The following is a 25,218-nucleotide window of genomic DNA, read 5'->3' as shown; positions in this document are numbered from 1 at the left end:
TGCTTGCCCTCCTGGTGGCACTGTAGGACTATCAGTGGTTCTGAGCTTTGTAAAGCTGTGTTCTATTCCCTGGGTTCTACCTTATTATTTGATTAGCAAATTTCTGAATTTCAAAGAAAATGCTAGATAGCTATTTTAAATTATAGACTTCCTAGTACTGGATTACAATCAGGCAAAAAGCCTTTTTCCCTTTGTAAGGACTGAAAAATTTTTTTAATGCATTTATTTTGTAGCCAGTATCAGGCGGAGTGCCCTAGTGGTCTGTTCTGAGGCCAGTTTTGTTCAACATCTTCATTAATGATCTGGATGATGGGATGGTTTGCACCCTCAGCAAGTTTGCAGATGACACTAAGCTGGGGGAAGAGGTAGACACGCTGGAGGGTAGGGATAAGGTCCAGAGTGACCTAGACAAATTGGAGGATTGGGCTAAAAGAAATCTGGTTCAACAAGGACAAGTGCAGAGTCCTGCAGTTAGGATGGAAGAATCCCATGCACTGTTACAGGCTGGGGACTGACTGCTAAGTGGTAGTTCTGCAGAAAAGGACCTGGAGATTATAGTGGACAAGAAGCTGGATATGAGTCAACAGTGTGCCCTTGTTACCAAGGAGGCTAACAGCATATTGGGCAGCATAATAGGAGCATTGCCAGCAGATCGAGGGAAGTGATTATTCCTCTTTATTTGGCACTGGTGAAACCACATCTGGAGTATTGCGTCCAGTTTTGGGCCCCCCACTACAGAAAGGATGTGGACAAATTGGAGAGAGTCCAGTGGAGGGCAATGAAAATGATTAGGGGGCTGGAGCACATGACTTATGAGGAGAGGCTGAGGGAACTGGGCTTATTTAGTCTGCAGAAGAGAAAAGTGAGGGGAGATTTGATAGCAGCCTTCAACTACTTGAAGGAGGGGTCCAAAGAAGATGGAGTTTGTCTGTTCTCAGTTGTGGCAGATAACAGAACAAGGAGCAATGGTCTCAAGTTGAAGTGGGGAAGGTCTAGGTTGGCTATTAGGAAAAACTATTTCACTAGGAGGGTGGTGAAGCACTGGAATGGATTACCTAGGGAGGTGTGGAAGCTCCATCCTTAAAGGTTTTTAAGGCCTGGCTTGACAAAGCCCTGGCTGGGATGATCAACACCAACTACATCCTGCTTTGAGCAGGGGGTTGGACTAGATGACCTCCTGAGGTCTCTTCCAACCCTGATATTCTATGATTTTAGTCTCCACTCCTATTCCAAAATTCAGTAATCTAAATTTAATCAATGAATTTATTTAATAATATGATTCTGTTAGTAGCTTGCTAATTGAAACACTCCACTAAACATTTTGGAACTAATTAAATGGATTGTTCGTAAAAACAAGTTGATATTGGTTTTCAGTACAGTAAGAACTACGCAATAGTGCTATGTGAGACAGCAGAATTTTAAAACAGGATACAAGTTAGCAATAGAAGTGAAGTGTGTTATTAATACAATGACTCCTTTTCCACTTTACTGTTCAAGCAATCAAAAGATGCAGCCTTTTTCACTCTCAGAAACACATCATCAATTCAAAATATGATGACCAAAAGTATCAAACCTAAATCCATATTTAGTCACCCAAATAAAAGAGATGCTTAAATATGGACTTAGGCCCCTGACTTTAGGAAATCAGATTTGGAAGTGTTGGCCTATATGAAATATTGCCGTTAAGTCTATTCTGCAGTCATGTGAACTAATTCTCAATAAGGCACAGAACAATCCTACATTTTTCCTTGGATTGGAAACTGTTTTGTGAAAGCAGAAGAGAAAACTGCAAAATATTCTACTTGCACTGAGATGGACACTTAGCAAAGACAAGGGGATATAGGTCCTGATCCAACGCATGTACTTAACCTTACACCCACGAGTGACCCCACCGAAGTCAATGGGACTATTCATGTGCTTAAATTTTAAGCATGTGCTAAAGTACCTTGTTGGGTCAGGGCCTTAAAGCTGCCATGAAGGAGAAACTGGGAACTGCCCTGTCATAAGTGACTGCGTTTAGGGCCAGGCTAGGAAACTCTATGTTCCTGGAGCCCTATAGGGCCTGTGTAGCTGGTTCTATGCCACCTGCTCCTGCCCTGCTATGTCGATGGATGGTGTATTCATGTCTCCTGAGAATGAGGAGAGGTGAGGAGCACTGCAGCTATCCTTGGAAGATCCTTTGGCTTCTCCAGTTTGCAGCAGAGACTGAACCCGGATTGTAACATCTCCTCAAGCCCCAGATGTCTCATGCAGAACTCTGGTGCAACTGAAGACTAGCCCATAAAGTTTGAGCACTTCATTTGCAAAGGCAAGAGGCTCTGCAATCTTGCCTTTCATTTTCTCAGCTCGTTCAATATGGTTTTCAATGCACATGCAAGAGAGGAAGGGAGAGACAGATAAGAGAAGGGAGATTAAGAAGAAGATTTAGATTTCCTGTTTTCTGGTCACAAAGATTTAAACACGTTTTAGTTAGCCCACTTTTTATCCACTGCAGGAAAAGAAACTTCTGAGAGCCACCTCCTGCTTCTCACTGCTGCTAATATATCTGCTTGGAGGGCATTCTATAAAAACAGCAGAATATGTATGCAGCCCCATCAAACTAGCAACTTGCTATTGTATTTTGACTCTCTGGTGCCCAGATAGAAAATGCACAGATGCATGAGCACGGAAGCTAGGTAATAACTCCTCCAGCTCACAAAATGTCTATGAGCAGCTCACAATGTACCCTGTTTTGTTGTTCACATTTCCACTATGTTTTAGCTCGGTGTTGTCTTCATGAAAATATCTGATCTGTTCCTCTGTTGTAATCTTTTCCCCTCCTGAACAGGTCTTTGTTAGGGGCCTCACAGTCAACGCAGTGCGAGGATTCCCGATGAGTGCAGCCATGTTTCTTGGATATGAACTTTCACGCAAAGCACTAAGAGGAGAGCAAGCTGCGACCAATCCTTAACATCCAGGTCAGCTTCACAAAGATCTTTATTGATTTCACAGCTGCCAACGCTATTAAAAATAGAGACCTCATCACTGAAATCAGAGGAAGTTGTGGTTGCCCAGAACTTCTGAAAACCCTCTATCAAAGGTACTTACGTGGCCCCCTCCCCGTAGTATCTGAGCCTTTCACAGTCTTGTATGTGTTTATCCTCACGACACCCCTGTGAGGTAGGGAAGGGCTATTTCCCCCATTTAACAGATGAAGAATTGATGTGCAGAGAGGCTAAGTGACATTCCTAGGGTCACATAGCAGCAGCTTGGGATAGCCTGAGTACAAACCTGCCCTGACCCCGTGAGCCTCTGCCCATGCTACTCCTCGCTACACTGCTATTTTTAGCATGCTAGCTTCAGTAGAGCTAGCGAGGGCCTGTCTACCCATGCTGGGAAGGACCCTCCCAACTGCAGTCTAGACGTACCCCAAGATGCCTAAATATGGATTTAGGTACCTAACTTTAGCCATCCAGCATTGAAAGCCTTGGCCTAAGTGAAGTGCAGTGGTTCTCAAACTAGGGCCACCGCTTGTTCAGGGAAAGCCCCTGGTGGGCCGGGCTGGTTTGTTTACCTGCCGCGTCTGCAGGTTCGGCCAATCGCGGCTCCCACTGCCCGTCTTCGCTGCTCCAGGCCAATGGGGGCAGCAGGAAGGGTGGCCAGCACGTCCCTCGGCCCATGCCACTTCCTGCAGGGTCCCTCTACCACAAGGCCTAAGGAGGAGTAGAAGCAAGGCCAAAGTCTCACCCCACCTGAGGACCAGCCAGGCTGGGAGGTGGCTATCTGGGCTAGGATGCTCATGTGCTGCCTGCTCTTGGGCCTAGCATTTGCTACTGCTGAGATTAACCAGAATAGTCAGTTTTCCATAAATGAATAACAAAATACATCCAGTGCACGCACCCTCTGAGCAGAAGTCCTTACATCACTGATTACATTCAAAGCATCATTCTCTCCGCATTACCGACTTTTAAACACATCATTCTCATCCAAGGACGCAATATTGCATGAGCCCATTGGGATGACAGTTGGGAATATCATTTCCTTTTCAATGCAAACTAAATTATATGTCATGTATTTGCCTATTCTGTATAAAATGGAACATGAATGAATTAAAATGGAAAGTCATGGGGAGATTTGCTATGAACTGTGTATCTGAATTGTTCTGCCCTGCATGGCATCTGTGCCTTCAACAGCCAGACTTTGGTTTTATTTGCTAAAATTTTGGAAAGAGAAGAATAGGCCAATACGCTCCCCTTCTCTTCCCAGCACAGAGCAAAGGAGCACAGAAGACTTAGAAACTAGACCCATTATCCTGCACCATTAAGTCAATGGGAGCTTTACTATTGGCTTCAATGAGCACAGGATCAAGCCCCAGCAGAGGAAAGGGGGAAGAACCAGCAGAACGTGCTGCCTGCTGTCCCCATGTCTGAGCATGCCCATCTCTACCAGAGCAAGAACGTCTCCACCATCAGTCTAGTCCTGGATCCATGTGGCTGGGGCCACTCTTACTGCTGGATCCCAATAAAACCTTCACATGTGTTTGCCCTGCAAGATTTCCCTATTGTCTCCTTTATTTCACCCTCCAAGGTTCAGTAACTGGCCAGCCCTGTAGTGCCATTTCAGCCAGCTCCTATCCCCAACGTTCTCCCAGTACTACTCCAGGATTGGACACAGAAGACCAGCCCCTGTTTGAGAAACACTGGCCTAAATATTAACTCAAAGCTGGAAGCTGCAGGAGGGCACCAAAAATTGCACTTTCACGCAGCTTACACATTAATGTGATTTAGCTCTGACACGTGATATTGCAGAGAGCAATGAGGACGATCTGCCTTTAACTCTTTATTTCTAGGGACTTTTTTTTTTATGGAAAGATGAAAATATAGATCAAAATAAACAGAACAAAAGCAAACAATTATTCACCTAGCTATATAGAGAATTTACATCACATGAAACAATTTGTAAAATGTACTGACTGTATCTAGATATTCCATTTCATCCTGTAGAGTAGATGTGTGTATCTACTGATTATTTTTTGTGTAAAAATGTGAATAGCTGTGTTAGAAATGACGTAGGAACATGCCTCAGGTCCAGTGCATTATAGAACTTAATTTTGTGGGCTAAGAAATACAAGCAGAGTAAGACTGCTTGACACCTGCAATGTTGTTACATCTGTTCACTGTGCCTTAGGGTTTCTTTTAATGCATGATATCACTTAAGGACCTGATTCTGCCACCCTTCTTCATGCTGAGTAGGTGAGTAATCCCATTTGAATAGGGTTGCCAGGCATCCGGTTTTCAATCAGAATGCCCCGTCGAAAAGGGACTGTGGCGGCTCTGGTCGGCACTGCTGACTGGGCTATTAAAAATCCGGTCAGTGGCACAGCAGGGGCCCAGGGCTAAGGCAGGCTCCCTGCCTGCCCTAGCTCTGTGCGGCTCCTGGAAGCGGCCACCAAGTCCCTGCGACCCCTAGGTGCATGGGCAGCCAGGGAGGCGCCGTGCACTGCCCCTGCCCCAGTGCTGGCTCTGCAGCTCCCATTGGCCGGGAACCACAACCAGTGGGAGCTGTGGGGGCGGCACCTGCAGGCTGTGAGGGCAGCGCTTGGAGCCTCTCTGGCCGCCCATGTGCCTAGGGGCTGCAGGGACGTGGCAACCACTTCCTGGGAGCTGCAGTAACTGCCACTGGGACCCTGAAACCCCTCCCATACGCCTGTCTCAGCCTGGAGTCCCCTCCTGCACCACGTGCTCCCACACACACCACAACCCCCTGCCCCAGCCCTGAGCCCCCTCCCGCATCCCAAAGCCCTCATTCCTGGCCCCACCCCAGAGCCCGCACTCCCAGCTGGAGCCCTCACCCCCTCCTGCACCCCAGTCCCCTGCCCCAGCCCGGTGAAAGTGAGTGAGGGTGGGAGAGAGCAAGCGACAGAGAGGGGGGGAGGAATGAGCAGGGGTAGGGCCTCAGAGAAGGGGCAGGGCCTTGAGGGAGGGGCAGGGGTGTTCAGTTTTGTGCCATTTGAAAGTTGGCAACCCTACATTGGAACTACATGTCTGAATAAGCGCATGAGGAAGTGAGCAGAAATGGGTTCTACATGTTTATGAAAGGTACATCCTGGAGCCAACTGTGCTCCTGGAAAGCAGTGCATGATGGGAAATCTCCTACAGGGCAGATGGGATGTTAAGGCTTTAGACCTTTTAGTGTATGGATAATATTGTTCAATTAAGAAAAAAAAAAACCCAGACTCAAGTGGAATAGGCACTTTTTGCTAGGACACAGGTCCACTGAGATTGCTAAGCATTTTTAAAATGTTGGGGCTATTGTAGGGGAAGGACTCAGTCCAGCAAAAACATTTAAGACCAAATTAAGCAAATGTTTATGTGCTTTGCTGGAGTGGGGTCTATGGGAGGAGAGCTGGAGGGATTTGGGAACAGACTCTCACTATAGGATTTCCTTGTATTACAACATTTGTACAAGTGCTAATCAATGTGTATTTTAAAATCCTTTGTTCTTATGCTTTATTCTTTTCAGTCCTCCTTGCATATACAGCACTGAGAGCAACATGGGTTTCTCACAATTATTTTTATTGGTGTTTTTCCATTTGGAGCAATATAAGCCAGCCTGAGATAGGTCCTGCAGTGCTTACTCAGCCAAACTCACATTAAATAGAAGCCTGCAGGAATGGGCCATAACATAGTAGCATATTACCTTAGTGGCAAAGAAGGAGGGGGAGAGAAAGTTAAATAATAAAACAGAAAAGAGAAGAGGTGGGGAAAAAAGTAAAATATTAAACAGGTGAAAGCACTGACCACATGATGGCACCATACCCTGTCGGAAGAAATAGGAAAAGGCAGCTTATTACAAAATAACTGCAGGAGTTGAGACCACTCAGAACTCTGCCTGGCTTCATTCAAAATGCTGACCAGGCTTGCAGGAAACAGGTCTGATCAAAACGTGTCCCAGTTTGACAGAATCATTTGCAGGCACTGGACAAATCTTTTGATGAGCTTAGCTTGAGTTTAACAAAACCATAAACTAAGCAAAACACCGCAGTGTTGTTTCATGACACTTTCACGCAGATTTGCTGCTCGGACTTCTTTACAGCATTGGTGGCTCAGTGACAGAATTCTTGTCGGCCATGCAGGTGGTCTGGCTTTGAGTCTCAGCCAAAGCATCGGTTCTGCGGTGGGCTTGATGCCGAAATTAGGGAGTGAAGTTCTACGGCTTGGTTATGGAGATCAGACTAGATAATCATAATGGTACCTGCTGGGATTCAAGTCTATGGAGACGGACTCCGAAAAGGTTTAAAACCTGTCTTCAAAGTAATAAAGAATGAAGGGCTTAAAACATGTCGTGAGTTGATTTTTTTTTAAATGGTTAAGATATTACTATTGTTGTTGTAGTTGACTGAAGTAGAGAAAATGCATGATGGAAATATTCTCACCTTTTAATTAGTCCAGTTATGGTGTCTGATGTTACAATTGGAAAGTTCTCTGGATGATAACATCTCCCAGATACTTGTTTTTGTATCTTCTCTTGACCATTTTAGGCTTTTCTGGCTGAAAGGTATGATGTGGGTGCAGCATAGGGTAGTTATAACTCTACTTGCAGATCAGCATTCACAGTAAGATCTTTTTGAAGTCTTTGTGCAGGGGCTTAAGGATGCTCATTTCATAGATTTCTGTTTTCCCCCCCCCCTGTTAAAATGAGAAAAAAATCCTTTGTTTTAGTGTGTTTTTGAACTAAAGGCCTGATCTCCCACAGATGCTAGGAGCAAGGCCAAATTGCTCCCTAATGACCTGGAAATTTAATTTAAAGACTCTGTCTTTTAAAAAGTTACTGGGAGCTGGGACAAATTGTGCCTTACGGAGTTCGCTGGTACACATGGGGAGCAGGGCCCAGCTGTTGAGCAGGGATGCAACAGCATGCGAGGGGTTCATGAACTCCCAGCCCCTCCTTGCACTCCCACGCGGTAGCTGGATACATCTAGGACCTATGGACTTGATCCCTTTCCCAGCGAAGTCACTGGTACTACTCCCATTGACTGCAGTGGAGACTAGCCCCCAAAGTTCACCTCTAGTCATCACTCAGGACTTAGAGCGATTTTTACTTCAAGGAATGGACTTAAACTTTTGTTAAACCAAAGTCCTCTGAAACAGTCTCATAACGTAGTCCATTCGTAGTGAGTTGTTGGGGTCCTGGACTGTCCTGTTTGCCAGCCAATAGGACGTCTTGCCCACTGCACCTACATCTCTCTCTCTCTGTTACCATGTGCACCACATGACTAAGGCAGTACTCCAGACTGACCTAAGAACAGTATTTCTGGGATAACTGCTGCTGCAGGTCCAGTAGGGGCAGCGCAAGCACCGGGCCAAATCCAAAGGGAGTTTAGATACAATCTAATGTAGTGTAATTTACATTTTCTTAGAGCCATACTGCATACGTCAACTTAGACGCTTTGAGATTTCCTTATGGAAACTCACTTTAGCTCCTACCCATTACTTATTCCCTTCTTACCCAACACCTTTGAATTTGGCTCCTAGTGATTTTTATAGATCCTGTTAAAATCATAGCGATGATGGCGCTGCACCAGCCAGGGATTTCTTCCACATCTAAAGAATCCACAGCTGTTCACGTAAGCCAGCTGGATGGCCCTTTTGTTCCAAGAGAGCAGTGTAAAAACACCACAGTAAAGACCAAAAGCTGGCCCATTGTTTTCAAATTATGTAACCAAAATGAAACCGCTTCGACAACGGATTCTATAGTCTGAGGCCCTTTACATTCTTATCTCTAGCATCTTCAAGACCACCACATAAACTGATATTCCCTGTGATGAATTTAATTTACCATGTGTCTCATATTTGATCTTCTCTCCCATTACATCTTTCTGCTTTGCTTTTAAACCACAGATTATAATCTGTCAGAAATGAAGATATGAATTTTTTTTCTACAACTCGGAGTGAAATGTCATCTCCCCAATTTCTTTGAACATCCAGGTATGTTGTTTCATAGCAAACAGGACTCTGTTTAGCTAGAGAGTTATCATCTCTAACATACCCCTGATTTGAGCTAAGAACATCAAGTGACTTTTTGTAACCTTAAAGGAAAAATAAAAGTGCATTCTAGGAAAAAATAATGAACTCCGGAGTAAGAAGTAGGGGAAAAAAACGTAATTGTTAAAATTATACAGGACAGGCACACACACATGCATGCACTGCCCCCTCCCCCCATCTCCCCAGAATACAAATTAAATAAATGGGTTATATGTCCATTTTGAGACAATGGGGATTTTGCCCTTATGTTCAGTGGATGCTGGATCCAAGTCTTAGAGAAAATTGTAATCAGAAGTTAAAGGAGCAAAAGACTTAGTAAAATCCACATGTCCTGCAGAATGGGAATGTCTTTTTTAATAGGAACTCAATGGTTTTTATATGTAATTTACTCTTTAAGCCAAAAAAATAAAACAAAACCCTGCAGTACAGGTGGGGTATTAAGGCTTCAGGATAGATCATCAAGTTCCTAGAGATAACATATATAGACTCTCGAGTTATAGAGAAAAAGGCCATGCCTGGGTAACGAGCTGGACCACAACGTCCTGGTTCTGAAGAGGACCAAGAGATTTCCAATGACAGGGGCCAAGCTGAGTGTAAGAACTGGGGCTGATGAACGTGAGCTTCCTAAATGAAAACTGTTTAATCCATGTAACAGATGGATCGCTCACAGCCGAGGTGCCTCCTGCTGGTCATCTTGGGATTAGCTCAACTCCAGCTCTGGAGCACTCTCTGCTGAATGGTGTCTCGCCTGCCTCAGGCCCCGTGTCCCTCCCGGACCCCGGTGCCCTTTACCTCGGGGTTCTGCCTTCCGCAGTACCCCTACTCTGGGTCTCGCCTCCCAGGGGAACCTCCACCTTGCCTCAGTGGCTACTGCCAGTCATCATCTAGCCCCCGTTCACTGGGGCAAACTGCAGTCTGAAATGGCCACTCATCACTGGCAAGAAGGCTGGACCAGCTGCCTCTGCCTATTCTCGGACTACACCTCTTTAGCCCCAGTACCTGCCTTGGGCTTTTAACAAGGGCTGCAGCCTGGGGGGTTGCCAGGATGGAGCTCCCCAGCTCCTCTTGCCCTTCCCCAACACTGCTCTGCTTCAGGTACTCTTTTCTCTCAGGCAGCCAGGTCCTTCTCCCTCCAAGTCGGGAGAGAGACTTCCCAGCTCCTGGCCCCCAGCCCTCTCATCAGGGCAAGCTGGGCCCTGATTTAGTTGGCCACACCTGTAGTCAGCCACTCCCTCAGCTGCTCTCACTCCTTTAATCCCAGCCACAGCCCTCTCCAGGGCTGTTTTTAACCTCTGTTCTGCCAGAGTGGGGCAGCTCCCCCACTACAATCCTGTTTAATCACTAGTGTGATCTGGGCTCTAGGTTCAGGCATGAGAACAGCAGGTTCCACCACCACGGGACTCCTTCCTGTGACAGCAGATGCTGGCAGTGAAAATGATAAATGGAAAACCTTAAAAGATGTGAGGTTTGGTGACCCCTGCTTTCCTCTGCTTCTGGAGTCGGTTGGGAGTGAGATACTCTTGCAACAAAATACCCAGCAGAGGAGGCTAATTGCTCCGAGGGCTTCATACTTTGCAATGTCTCAAGTGTTACCAGACCTGTGACTGCTGTATAGGCAGAATGGATCACCTGCAATGTTGCTTGACCTCAGGGTCTCTGTCACTGCACTGGCCTCTACTGTGCTGTTAAGTGAGACCTGGATGACTTAGATCTGAATGTATTTTGGGAATGATCTGCATAGGAACTGGAAATGCGATGGTGTCCTCACCAGTTTGTTCTCAAGGAAAACAGAATTTGGCCCCTCTTCCTCCCTCCTCCCACTTGTGAAAAGAACAGACTTAAGCACCCCTCAAAATATATGGATTCTCTAAGGGACGCATCCCTGCTGTCGCTCCCAGAATGACACCATTCTGGGGGGTTCTTCGCTGTAGAGAGAAGTCCTGCACAGATGTTAATACTGAGTATTGACTTTTACGAGGATGCTCTGTGGAACTGGTGCAGAATGATGCACGCTCACCCATAGCCCACTTTCTCCCCATGCAGGGGTCCCTCATCCAGTGAAGAGGCTTCAGCAGAGGAAGGGAGAATGATGCTGTGGAAGTGGCATTGCTCCTTTCTGTGCCTCCTAGCAGGGCAACCCCTGTGGTTTTGACCCCTGTGCCCAGGGAGCCACAAAAGAGGAATTGTACTGTGTAGGACTGGTTAAAAAAATGTTCATGGATAGAAAATGGGGTTTTTGACTTAATGAAAATCTTCACAGAAAATGTTTTCCTTGAAAAATTTTGAGTTTTGTCAGAACTTAGAAATGTGGGGAAGGTCAGTTTTTCCAAGAAAAGGCAAAATTTTCTGCTGGAATAAAAACACGCCTCTTTTTTCTGACCGATTCAAGTACTATTTATTTCTTTATTTATTCATAATATCTAAAGATTTAATGATCAGTAGTAATTGGCTTCCGGGGCTCCAAACCCACAGAGACTATTTCAATTCTAAGGCTCTCTCCAGTGACCATGACTGATTAGAGCTGGAGATGTTCTTCATAGTAAGCTCTCACTTCATTGTCTAGAAATAAAGGCAGAGTGGAAGTTTTACTTGGGCTCCTCTTGCTTTTTGTCACTTTGAGTCACAGCCAATCTCAGCATTAGTTCTGTGTGAGTCACATTTTGGTGGAGAAACCATTGTATAGCTCTTTGAACTTTTTTCATTTAGCTGACGCCAACTCATGTGCCACCACCTTGCTGCAACTGTACGCACAAAGGCAAAGCAGCTTTATCTCCGGAAAAAGTAAACTTTTCAACACTATCATGTCCTATTTGTGGTTAGCAAAGTGCATGCTCTCTGCAACATCTTGATAAGTGTATACCGTAAACTTTCTTGATACTTAAAACAAGACAGCATGTCATTTTGGTGTTTTCCATCTGTAGGGAATCTTTCTACTGCACAGGGAAAGAATTATAAGAATATTCTTAGAAGCCTGGTGATGGGTGATCTTCAATGATAAGCACTCAAAAGTCCAGACGCTTATCCTGATTATCCACAAGCCAAAGCCTAAAAGACTGATCTGGAAAGCTCACTTCCCATGATATGTTAGGCATACAATTCTCTATATTAATGGTGGCACACATTCATATATTATTGTGCATCGTCATAAAAATCTATTGCTTAGGGTTGATACACAAAGCCAGAACATCAAAGACCTTTGGGCTGGAATTTTCAATGATGTCTAAGGGAGTTAGATGCCCAGTCCCCACTGAATTTCAATAGGATTTGCATGCCTAACTCTCTTGGGTTCTTTTGAAAAATCCCAGTCTTACTCTCTAAATTGAACCTGGCTCTGTAACCTGCCTGTCATTGCACTTTGCTAGCTAATGATGGCGTTTGCCAGAAATGACATTGTCTAAACAAACATATAGCACTGCTGCTATGTCTGTATTTCCGGATCTGGAAACAATGGTGGTGCCATGTGAGAGGCAGAAGGCAGGATGAGCACAGCACCTTGAATGCTGAATTTACTTTGAATTCACTTCCCTGTCCAGGTTGAAATACACAAATTTCCAATACCTCTTTAAATAAAACATGCCGAAATATATTGAAAGGCCAAGAGAATGAAATAGATGAAGACTTGATATCCAAAGCAAAGGGCTTCTACCCTATTTGATTTATATATAATATATATATAATACGAAAGCTAAGGATTTTCAAACATCACAGGAAGATGTTTCAAGCATGACTTTAAAGGTCTAGCCTTTTGCTTTGAGAGAGAGAAAGAACATGGAACAATGCAGAAAAGAATTATATGGGAGTTTTATTTTAAACACATTAGGCCTGATTCTGATCTTTTTTTCACATCAATATAAATGTGGAGTTCATTTAACAAGGGTGAAAGAAAAATCTGAATCATTGGTTTTAAAAGAATAAGAATCAAACCCAATGTTTGTACAATAAAACTTCAATGCAATTCTCCTGTACAGTGAAGTTACCATTACACAGTGTAAGCAAGGTCAGAATCAGGCCAAGTTCAAGAAGGTCATTGAAAATATATTCTGTGAATCATTTACTCAACTGATTTTCACAACATTATTCTAATGAGAGAGGCTTAAGGATTTTCTAATAAAAATGGGTACGGATATTTAATAACTGATTGCAAGCTCTTTGGGGCAGAGACCGTCTTTTTGTTCTGTATTTGTACAGCCCCTAGCACAGTGGGGGCCTGGTCCATGGCTAAGCACTACGATACTACTAGTAATACCAATAATAATAATAAAAAAGATTAAGGGCTTGTCTAGATGGTGCCTTAGTCTACACAAGAGGGGTGTAAATTCCTGTGCTCACCAGAGCGTTGTGCATTAAGTAGCCAACGTGGACCCTGCTGGTGTGCACTAAAAGTTCCCTAATGCATGTTAACATAGTACTGTTTGAAATGGGACTACGGTAATGCGCACTGGGGAACTTTTAGTTCATGTCAGCACGGTCCTCGTGGTATGCTGGTACACATTAGAATTTACACTCCTATTGGTGCTGACTACAGAACAGTGTAAACAAACCCTAATAATTAGGGCCTGATCCAAAGACTCACTGAAGTCTATCGGAAGGCTCCCATTGACTTCAGGCAGTTAATGGCTGAACTGAAGTTAAAATCCTGGGCTCAAGAGATAAAATATAACCCAGTGGCTCTCAAACTTTTTTACTGGTGACCCCTTTCACATAGCAAGCCTCTGAGTGTGACCCCCCTTATAAATTAAAAACACTTTTGTATATATTTAACACCATTATAAATGCTGGAGGCAAGTGGGGTTTGGGGTGGAGGTTGACAGCTCGCGACCCCCCCATGTAATAACCTTGTGACCCCCTGAAGGGTCCCAACCCCCAGTTTGAGAACCCCTGGTATAACCAGTGTTGTTAATAGTGCCATTGCCTCAAATGTTTAGTACACTGTTGTTCAGTTACTTTAACAACAAGCAGAATATCTCGTCTGTGCCAACTTGACTGATAATGGATATAAGGAACCTGATTCAGGTGTAAGTTAGTTGCCAGTGGTGCTGGAACAATGTTTAGAGGGGGGGTGCTGAAGGCGGAAACCATGTATTCAAGCCAAGGGGTACGGCAGCATCCCTAGTTCCAGCACCTATGGTAGTTGCTCCAGATTTATCTGAAAATCAGACATGACAAGGATCTCATGGAGTAATAGAAGGGGAGAAAGAGCCAAAAGATGTAGTGATAGCCCTGGCACTCCCAACAAGTGCAGTTTAAAGGGAGGAGCCATGTGGCTCAGTTGGCAGGTGAGGTGTATTTTAATTTCTCTCTCACCCCCAATGCTCATCCTCCATGGTTCTCTCCCATTCTCACAGGAGGACAAAGGAAATGCAAACCATAAATATTGTCTGAAATCCTTTTGGAGGGAAACCTTCCAGAATCCTCTTCTATCTTCCTCTTTTTACACACCTCTAGTCTCATTACAGTCCCCCTCATTACAGTCCCTCCATCCACAAGAGGGTTGGATGCAACAAATAAAAGCTAATTGAAGTAATTACTCTTTGAACATTTTTGAAACCATCTTTCTCAGCGCACAGTGTATTTCTAAGGTTTTCCTGCTGATTAACCCTGAGCCTCCCACCTCCTGCTGTCAGAGTGACTGAATGCTACAGATTAGGTAGATAAAGTTTCTCTTGAGAACACATAAATGAAAAGAGAAAGTCTCTTTTATCCTCTACGCATTCCTCCAGTGTGATGCAGTTTCAGAAGTGATGAGTACATTGTCTCTATGCAAATGAATGGAGATATTCCTCAAAAAGCACGGGGCAAAATAGATCATTTTCCCCACCACACAGCTTTTTAGAAAGCATCAAACTTTTTCGGTTTCACCTAGGCTGTGCACCCAGGGACACTGAATGGGAGTTTTGCCATTGACCTCACTGTGAGCAAGATTGGGCCCTTATTGTCCAAAACATTTCAGAACCCTTTATTGCTGGGGTGTCTTTGAAGGACAATGCTGATGGTCATTTCCTTTCATTCTCACTGATGTTTTCTGGTTTTACTTTTGAATCCACAACAAAAGTGCAGCATGTGTCCTTTCTTTATGGTTTACTAAATGTGGTTAGACTAAAGTTTGCCCATACACCCAGCACCGACGAGAGATTCAGCCTTGGTCCCTGTGACACGGTACTGTTAGCAGCTATAAATGAAGCCCCTTTTGGGAGCCAGCACCCATTGAGAACACACCAGGCACAGTAGGAGCACATTGGTTTTGGAAGGTTAGTGCTGGTCACTTGCACCTGTAGGGAATCTGGTGAGCTAACGAGGTGATTAGGTCACCAGCTGGACAGCTCGGAGAAGAAAGCAAGCAGTATAAAAGACTGAGCCAGGCAGCAGGAAGGAGCCCCTTCCATCTGCAGCTATGTTGTATTAGACCTGGAGCCTAAAGGAAGAAATAATAATAAAGACACTTGATGAAGGTACCTGGTAGACTGTGTGTGCTGTTTAGTCACCAGAAGGGCTTACCAGTCAGGGTTTCCAGGCTGGAGGGGAAACCTGTTTGCAAGTGGGGGCTTGTCTGGGATACACCTATCAGCTAGAGCCAGGAAGGTTTGAGAGATAGCCTATATGAGGACAAGAAAAGATGGAGGAGCTGATACAGGGGCTAGCTTAGCAGCAGAAAGAGATGCAGAGGATGCTGCAGGCATTCCGGCAGACAGCTGGGATGGCAGACACCAGGCAGAGCACCAGCGAGCGTTTCAAGAGTTTGTGAAGACAGAGACGCAGCACAGCAGCACTTACAAAATTTGATAAGTCCTACTGTGAGGAACAGAAGTTTGAGGTCGGGCTGCAGCTCTGTACAATGAGCCCTGGAGATGACACCAGTGCAGTCTTACTGACTTTTGAGAGAACAGCTACTGGCCCAGTCTAGGATAAAGGGTTATGGGCCATATGGTTAGCCCCTTATCTGGCAGGAGAAGCCCAGGCTGCTTACATGGTGTTAAGCAAGGAGAACGCCAAGAACTACAATGTGTTAAAGGCTGCTATATTGGATCATGCAGGCTTGTCACCTGGAAGGAACAGACAGATATTTAGAGCCACCAGGTGGACTTATGGGGTACAGCCTAGAACCTTTACACAGAATTTGACTGATTGAGCCAACCAGTGGCTGAGGTTAAGGAGGCAGGATGTGGAAGCAGTTGTAGATGCCATGATCTTAGAACAGTTTATGCTCTGCATCTGCCTGCTTGTTCCTGTGGAGCAGGCTGGTTGAACAGCAGTGGTTACAGGAAGGAGAAACTCTAGGCATTGAGTGCATACAAGGGGAGAAAAGAACTTAGTCCCATGAGAGGTATAGGGCGGTTCAGGTGAAAAAGTGTTGGAGTTGTGAAGACTTTACCTTATCCCATGGTCTTAGGGTTGGAACCCATTTCCTTTAAGTAGGTGAAGGGAGGCCATGTGGAAGGAACCTCAATGGATGGCAGAAAAAGCAGGGGCTAGGGTCAAAAAGATAAGAGCCCACAAGTTGAGATACAAGTAAATCCTAGATAGATACTAACAGGCCAAGAAAGTGGGGCCCAAGTAGGAAATGCCAGCGCAGAGGAAAAGCTGTAGAGAGTACAACCTAGGCAGATATTAACAAGCTGAGAGAGCAGAGCCCAGGTGGAGAATACCGGCATGGAGGAGACATGAGTGAAAGAGCAAGGGTCACCTTGTACAAGGTCAACACGAAGAAAGAGTGGAAGGCAAGCCCATTATACCCCAGTTAGAAGGCCCAGAGGAGTGAGAGATCCATGAGAGATCCCTAATACCTATGGGGGAACATCAGATCATCAGACTGTGAGGTGCTGGTTGGGGAAGAGCCCTAGTGAGTGTTGAAAAAGATGGGATAGATCAAGGGCAAAAGACTGCATGATGTCCATTGTGTGATGACCTGTGGGCCAAAACACCTAAAAAGTGTTTATTCTGTGGATGGAGCATGGAAGACCCGCACTGATGGTCCACGAAAAGTCATACTAAGGTGGTGAGAGTTTGCTGCCCCTACAAGGAAGACAGAGCATGGGCAGGGAAAAACTGAGCCCCAGTGGAAAGGCCGGGCCCCAGCTAACTAGAGAAAACACATGAAGGGGAGAGGTATGTGAGAGGGTGCTGTTAGCAGCTGTAAAGAGAGCCCCTTTTAGGAGGCAACAATGGGTAGTTAGAGTAGGAGGGAGTTAGGTAGACTGATTGGTTTTGGAAGGTTAATGGAGATCACTTGCACCTGTAGAGAGTCTGATGAGCTAATGTAGTAATTAGGTCACCAGCTAGATAGCTCAGAGAAGAAAGCAAGCAGTATAAGAGACTGAGACAAGGTGCAGGAAGGAAGCCCTTTCCGTCTGCTGCTACACTGTGTTGTCTCTGGAGCCTAAGGCAAGAAATAATAATAAAGACACTTGGGGTGGGTACTCTGGTTGAGTGTGCATTCTGTTTAATCCCCAGGAGGGCTTACCAGCCAGGACTGGAGATGGTACCCATTTACAGTCCCATTGACCTAGAGTAAAATATTGCATTTTTAACAGCTATTTTCTTTTGTTCTCACTTTGTGCCATCCAGGCATGGACATAATCCCATTTCATGCACAGAAACATCCTGCTTCTGTGTCCTGGGTACACATTCAGTTTATACGCTCTGTCCTGTGAAGATGAATTTTAGGTAGCTTGGGAAAGACGCATTATGTCACTATGCTAGATCCCACAGAAGGGTATTGGCAGACTCCTGTTACCCTGGAGTCAGGGAGAAACATGCTTTTTCCACACTCTATGAATAGTTCCTCTTCTGGACAATGCCATTTGGCTTTCATGGAGCACCCAAATTTCCCCCGATGAAGGATCAAATCCTTCGGCCTCATAACCAATATATGTTGCATACCTTGATGACACGGACATCTACCATGTTGACTTGAATACTCATCCACAGAAGATAGCAACCATATTGCAATCCCTAACGGAGGTAGACCTACTAGCAAACCCTGCTAAATACTCCATCAGAAAGCATGAAACCTATCACCTAGGGTATCCCCTCGGAAAAGGCCAAATCTGGCTGCCAGTGAGCAAAATCTGATGGATGGGCCTTTCTTTAACACAGAAAAGCAGTGGGAGAATCCCCAGGTTGTTACTGAAGGTTCATGCCAGGGTTTGTCACCACAGCAATTCCCCTGTGAACCTTACCCAGAATAAAGCCCCCAGACAACTTTACTGCTTGAAAACCTGTGAAATAGCCTTTTTATCTCTCTGAGACATTGAGTAGCCTGCCAATGTTACATGAACCAGTTTTATCAAGGGATTTATACTTCAGGCCAGCACCGCTGAATTTTGCTGTGGGGCAGTACTGTCCAAAGAAACAGAGAGAGGCACACCCACTGTTCTTCCTAAGCTGAAAGCTCTTCCCTCAAGAGACAGTCTACATTGTAATCAAGAAGTGTCGCTGTGAAATGGGAAGCTAACTTCTTTTCAAGACAATCTTCAGAAAATTTCCACTCAGAGTACGCTCAGACTGACCAGCAGAGGATTCAAGATCTTGTTGCATAACAGAAGGGGGGAAACTTCAGAAACCTATATAAACCTATGAAGGAAAAGGGATGAGGGCTAACTCTGGAACTGCCAATGAGTGCAGTTTGAAGAAAGGGTCTTTATGCTCCAGGAGCCGTGGTCCTGTTAGATTCAGCCTGATTCATAACTTCTGCTATTGTTCTGGATTTGCAGACTAATCCCTGTTTGATCACATTTTTGTATCCAACTTTTCCTACCTGCTCAGGCAGAGAGTGGGAAAGGGACTGTCATGTCAAAGTTCTGCACCCATGAAACTGAGGTCAGATTCAATTGCCTGAAGGAGGCACTCACAAGCTTTGCAGCTGTAGTTCACTGTGGATGCAACTCTATCTGTGGAACCTGTAGACAGGACATTTTTACTGTCATGTTGCTGTCAACAATATCCTGCAGCCTTTTTGCCTCTTACAGAAAGGTTCTTTGACTGAGGGGGAAAGCCACAGTCTGTGTCCCTCTGGACTGTCTCCTCAGACACTTTGCACTGGGGAATGTTGTTGTGTATTTGCTTTCATGGTACATGACTTGAACTACCATGAGAGGCAAAATCCACATCTGAACAAAAAATGCTTTTGTGGAGGATTTTTTTCAACCTTTGTTTCCTGCTGTGGTCTGACAAAACAATGATAAAAATTAATCACTTCAGAGGAGCTTTCACGAATTTCCCCACCATGAAGGAAAAGCCACTTCACTAGGTGACTCAGTTACGTATTTGATTCTTCCAAATGCAGTCCAAACTTAGAGGGAAAAATAGTGGGCACTCGGTATCAGTTTAGTAGCAGGGTTTTTCCCCATTAGAAAGGGAATTTTGTGCAAGACTCAATTTAAAGGAGTGTCTGCCTGCTCTTCTGTCAACCATCAGACTGCATTGCACTTGAACACCAGAATGCTGTCATACATAGTCTTCTGTTGTGGCCTGCTCTGTGTGCAAGCACAAGTGTATTGCAGAGTCGATGAGATTATTAGGAATACACATGAGCTACTTGTAAGTGATGTGATTATTTAGTATTTTGTGTAAAAATAGATGTTTGCAAATTATAAAATGATAGTAATTGTGGGTCTTTCACTCATTATCATTTTAGGCAGAAAACTCTGAAACCTGCGACTGTAGTCTGACTAATGTAAGTGGCTGAACTCTCTCTTTGAACTTGATTACAAAATTCAATTGCAATGTGTATGCAAAATATTTACTAGGCTGGTAATACTGAATTGTAATGATTGTTCTTTTCATTTTCAGTCATGTTTATGTCTTCCCATTTCTTGGGTAAGTAAATATGCCAGATTTCGCTTTAAATACTGCAACTGTGTAAAGTGTTCAGTTTGCATGTTTTAAATTGCTTTCTCTTGGTTTTTAAAAGTTTGTGAAGAAGTTTCTTAATATAGGAGCAACAATGAAACATATAAGGCTTGATCTTGCCTCCACTGAAATAAACGGCAAAAAAGCTCTTCTAATGTTAGTGGAGCCGGATCAGGTGCATAATCAGTTAAAAGTTCCTTATGGGTCAGATTTACAAATGTATTTAGGTACCTAAAGATGTAGACAGGCACCTATCTGCAATTTCAATAGGAATTAAGTGCCTATCCTATTAGATGCTTTTAAAAATCCTACCAGGTGCCTGTCTGAATGTTGGGGTGCCCAAATACCTTTGTAAATCTTGGGAGAGAGGCTAAGTGATTAGAGATTGAGACTCCTGATGTGAGGGTTAAGCTGCAACACCAGGCCTCCATATTTTTGAAATATCCACAGATATGCTAAACATTAATTTTAGCCTGGATTATGTTTGAGTGCATATATCTTAAATTTTCAGTATCCAAGTCTTAAGTGAAATATGGCACTGGTTTCTTACTAAAGATAGGAAGCTTTTCTGTTTTAAAAACTAGCCAAAGTTCTTCAGTCAGTGTGCAATATAATGCAACCTTAATTATTTCAGTTGTGACATTCTGCTATGTTGATGAATTAGCGCTTCTCTTTTCTTGTGATGAGTATAGCTTAAAGTAAATGTAATCCAGCCTACATTAGGTTTTCTATAATATGTTCTTCATTTACCAGATTGGTTGTGAATTGTCGTGCTTTGTGGATGGATTTAAAAGAATGAATGAAACGCTGCAAGTTGGTTTCAGCGTGAGGGATAAGATTCGTCACGTTCATCGATCGCTTTCGCTACTGCAGAAAAAAAAGTGCAAAAATGTAAACATTTCTTTTATTATTTTCTCTCTTTTACATAAGATTTTGAACCTAAATATTTTATAATTATGTGTTTGACTAAATTTCTTGTGCCAGAGAATAGCAAACCCTTTGCATAGGTGCCCAACTTTAAGACGTGTCGTCCAGCTGTGGGAAAGAGGTGTGAAAATTGGCAGCCCCTATTTTGGCGCCTTTCAAAACCACAGAGAGGATTTTACATGGTCCTTCATTGACAGAAGGCGCAGAAAGGTGTTCTGGAGTGACACCTATATGTGACAGGAGATGATCCACATATCAGAGCATGTGTCTCCTGACTCAACAATGACATCTGTGCATGGACCCTTATATAGATTTTTCAGGCTCCTAAAAGGACAAATCTTCATGGTTCTGGGGATACCCCTGGAGCTGCTGCCTGCCAGAATTTGGGCATATATTTCAATGCTGATTTGGCAATATGATTTTTAAATCCTTTTTTAAAGTATTGATGTGTAAAGAAAAAAAAACTTGCTGTGGTTTTGATATACACTTAGATAGCTCAACTGACAATTCCTGGATGATCCGGAGCAGTATTACTAGAGCTCTGAAAACAGTTCAGTGGAGCTTTCCTGGCCAGGCTTCAGAGCCCAAACTCCAGCCTGAGCCCAAATGTCTACATAGATATTTTTAGTACCATAGCACAAGCCTGAGTCTGTCAACCTGGCTTCTGAGACGCGTTGCCACAGGCTGCCACTCGCTGCGTAGATGCACCCAATGAGGTCTGTGCATTTTTAGTACAGTAGTAGGTGAAGGGTATACAGAGGGAAACATAAGAGTTCACCTGAATTCCCCTTTTCTGAAGACTCAGATTCATGAACCAACTGTTGACTAGAAGGGTTTCTGTCTGTAGAGGGCTGGCCAATATGAAATTTATGACAGGTGGTAACAATATGCAGTAGCCCTGTCATTCCCAGGATATTAGAGAGACCAAGTGGGTGAGGTAATATCTTTTATTGGACCAGCTTCTGTTGGTGAGAGAGACAAGCTTTCACAGAGCTCTTCTTCAGGTCTGGGAAACTTACTCAGATTGTCACAGCTAAATACAAGCTGGAACAGATAGTTTAGCATAAATAGTTAATGCATATTTCAAGGGATCATTCAAGGTGAAGTTAACGTTAATCTACAACCCACTAACAGCTCCCCCACAGCTGCTTTCCACACCCCGCCCCCCCTGTTTTCCTTCCTATGATCTTTCACCTTGAATGGTCCCTTGAAATAGGTGTTAACTACTTATGCTAAACAATCTGTTCCAGCTTGTATTTAGCTGTATGCTGTGTAGCTGTAGCTGTGTTGGTCCCTGGCAGTTAGGCTATGTCTACACTAGGGACCTTACAGCTGCACAACTGCACTGATGCAGCTGCGCGGTTGTAAGATCTCCCGTGTAGCCACTCTATGCCGATGGGCGAGAGCTCTCCTGCTGGCATAATTAAACCACCCCCAATGAGCGGCGGTAGCCTATGTTGGCAAGAGAAGCTCTCCTGCCAACATAGCGCTGTCTACACAGGTGCTTCTGTCAGTGTAACTTATGTTGGTCAGGCCTGGGTTTTTTTTCACACTCCTGAGCGACATAAGTTTTACCGACAAAAGTGCTATTGTAGACATAGGTTTAGAGAGACAATGGCTACACTATCGAGCTTATAGCAGTGCAGCTGCACTGATGCACCTTTTTTTGTCTCTCAGGTGGTAGTGATGGCAGTTTAGCCCAAAGTAATGTGCAGCATTAAAAGAGGATATTGGAAACTCTGTTGGATTAAATCAATAGTTCCAACAGTTCCAATGTGAAAATAATTAGATTGCTAATAGCTTTTCCTGGATGTCTGGGAGAAAGAATAGTTGTCATAGGATATTGATTGAGGGAAAGAAATTCTTTCAAGATTTGAACTTGATTTGTGGTCATGAGCCAGATGTTGGTCTGAAGCTCACAGTAAATATAGCTCCATAAATACAATTTTTAAAAATCCATTGGTATCCACAGGACAAAAATAGTGGCTAGATTAGAACATATCAGTTGAGGAAATGGTCAAATCATTGAAACTGCCAGAAGAACTAGGATTTGTCTTCATGTAGAGCTCTACAGCAGCGCAGCTGCACTGGTGAAATTTCACCACTGTAGTGCTATAGTGAAGACGTTACTACGCCGACTGGAGAACTTCTCCCGTCAACATAATTAATCCACCTCTCCAAGAGGCGGTAGCTATGTCGACAGGAGAAGCTTTCCTGTCAACATAGCATGGTCTACACGGGGAGTTAGGTTGGTATAACTATGTTGGTCGGGGTGTGGATTTTTCACACCCAAGTGATGTAGATATACCCACATAGATCTGTAGTATAAACCTGACCTTAGGGAGCTGCGGAAAGAATTAAGGTGATACATTGTGATAGAACCCATCACCATCTGCACCCTCAACCAAACCCCCCTTATCACACATGTCTTTATTCAGAGCCTAAGCACTTAAACCCACAATGTTGTGGTAGGGATTTATTTTTTCTTTCCATTTTTTGTTGTTTGTTTAATTGCCTTTTTTTTTTCTACCACAGCTCCTGTCCTGTAGAGGACCCTGTCACTCAAATTCCACTGGGAACATAGAGAAATTCTTAACACTCGTCAAAACAACCTTTCAGCAAGTGAACAAGGAGAAAAGCAGGAAAAAATGACAAAGGAGAAAAAATGTTATTTATTGTATTTATTATCTAAATAAAACATGAAAGACAGTAATTTGCTAAAAACAATAAAATTATATTTTACATGAACACCAATGACTTTCAAGCATCCTTTTTTTTACACTTTTTTTTTTCCAGTGGCACAAAAGAATTTATGTCTGGTCATATGGAGGCTTGGGCCCAGATCCACAAAACTATTTAGGCTCCTAACTTCTATTGAAATCAATAGAATCCTTGATCCTTAGCTAAACCAAGCTAATGTTCAGCACAGCTAAGGTGGTGGTGAGAGGGAGGGCAAAGGTAGTTCTAAATCACTTTTCCACCTTCTCCAGTCCGGAGGCTGAACCATCCTCTAGTATGAGTTAGAGCAGCCTGTGGCTGTAATTAGACTGTAGAAAGGTAAGCTTATTACAACAGTGATGTCTGAAACCACAGACTGCCTGAAACAATCGTTCAGAGAGGTGTGAACTTCCCCTGTGCAACTAAGTCAGTGTTAACTCTGAATGCTAACCATGTCTTAAATGTCAACATTGTGACTATTTCACTATTGAATAATGCTCTCAAGAAAGAAGGGGGATGATCCTATTATACAACACAGTGATTTTTTTAAATCTTCATATCTCCTTTCAGCATCTTAAGTGGGTGAAAAGAACAGGAGTACTTGTGGCGCCTTAGAGACTAACAAATTTATTAGAGCATAAGCTTTCGTGGACTACAGCCCGCATCCGAAGAAGTGGGCTGTAGTCCACGAAAGCTTATGCTCTAATAAATTTGTTAGTCTCTAAGGCGCCACAAGTACTCCTGTTCTTTTTGCGGATACAGACTAACACGGCTGTTACTCTGAAACCTGTTATTAAGTGAGTGAAGTTATTTGCAATTATAAGCTTTGGAGAGTATGTGTCACTAGTTTTTTTTCTCTTTGATGGTGGCATGGACTTTGAATTCCCATTTTAAGTGGAAAACTGAAGTTTTCTTTCTGCATCATTGTCCTACTCTTTGATGATATTATCTGTGTAAACTTTAGACAGTGGCAGATTTCTTTATGCCCTGTTGCAGACTTTCACTTAAATGTCCACTTGAGTTGTTTTCTGAATTTCCAGAGGAAAGAAGGTCATAAAAAGGTCATTTACATTCAAAAACAGGAACCTGATGCAAACCCTGGCACACCTGTGTTGCAGATGTCATGTGACATTTTAGTTAAAAAAAGAAACTGTACAATAATACTGTGATAGTTGTCACAGGGTCGCTGGTCCCTTTCTGTGAAATGTGTCTGCAGTGATTGTACCAGCACAGGTGTGTCCCGGGTTGACCTGATTAAGACAACAGGTATCTGGGGTAAATAAATGAGAAGACGGCTGTGATTAGGGTGAAGACCTCTGGAGAGAATTAGAGGCATAGCATTCCTGGAGAAGGCTGAGGACAGAAGGGTAAGGAAAACAGCAGAAGGGCTAGTCTGCTACCTTTCCTAAGCAGAGGTTTGCAAATCAGAAAGAAGCCTGGGAAGGACTCCAGCTGGAAGGTCTAAAGTGGCTTCTTTTAGTAAAAGAACAGGGAGGGACCAAAGAAGATACAGAAGATGCTGGAGCAGGAGTATGAAGTGAAGTGTGGTTTGGGACTGTGGTTTGGGATTTTACAGACTATGTGCATTGTGTGTGGGATAAATTTACTGTCTTGGGCTTTCAAGGACTACTTGCACTATGTGGGATAATAATGGATCCTGGGCAGAGGTAATTTCAGATGCAAGAGAACTTGTGGTGGAGTT

The 25,218-nt window shown here is 43.8% G+C and overlaps 1 protein-coding gene across 10 annotated transcripts in view; it reads left to right on the top strand.

Annotated features, from left to right (window-relative positions):
• The window catches only part of SLC25A48 (solute carrier family 25 member 48), a 124,276-nt gene extending 100,785 nt beyond the window's left edge, over positions 1 to 23,491 (top strand). For 5 of the 10 annotated variants that reach the window (XR_008445980.1, XR_008445983.1, XR_008445982.1 and 2 more), the window contains 7 exons: positions 2,828 to 2,957; positions 4,246 to 7,323; positions 8,880 to 8,966; positions 19,657 to 19,695; positions 19,812 to 19,838; positions 20,625 to 20,762; positions 23,334 to 23,491. Coding sequence is in view for 2 of the 10 variants with exons in the window: in XM_054038374.1 (XP_053894349.1) it covers positions 2,828 to 2,950 (123 nt within the window). In the remaining 8 variants the exon portion in view is untranslated. Of the gene's footprint in view, positions 1 to 2,827; positions 3,474 to 4,245; positions 7,378 to 8,879; positions 8,967 to 11,729; positions 11,779 to 19,656; positions 19,696 to 19,811; positions 19,839 to 20,624; positions 20,763 to 23,333 lie in introns of those variants that run through there. The other 5 variants (XR_008445977.1, XR_008445978.1, XR_008445979.1 and 2 more) reach the window with 5 other exon arrangements.
• The last annotated feature ends 1,727 nt before the right edge of the window (positions 23,492 to 25,218 follow it).

Source organism: Malaclemys terrapin, chromosome 8, assembly GCF_027887155.1.
Source record: "Malaclemys terrapin pileata isolate rMalTer1 chromosome 8, rMalTer1.hap1, whole genome shotgun sequence".
In the NCBI taxonomy this organism is placed as follows: domain Eukaryota; kingdom Metazoa; phylum Chordata; order Testudines; family Emydidae; genus Malaclemys; species Malaclemys terrapin.
This window is presented reverse-complemented; position numbering and strand designations above follow the sequence as displayed.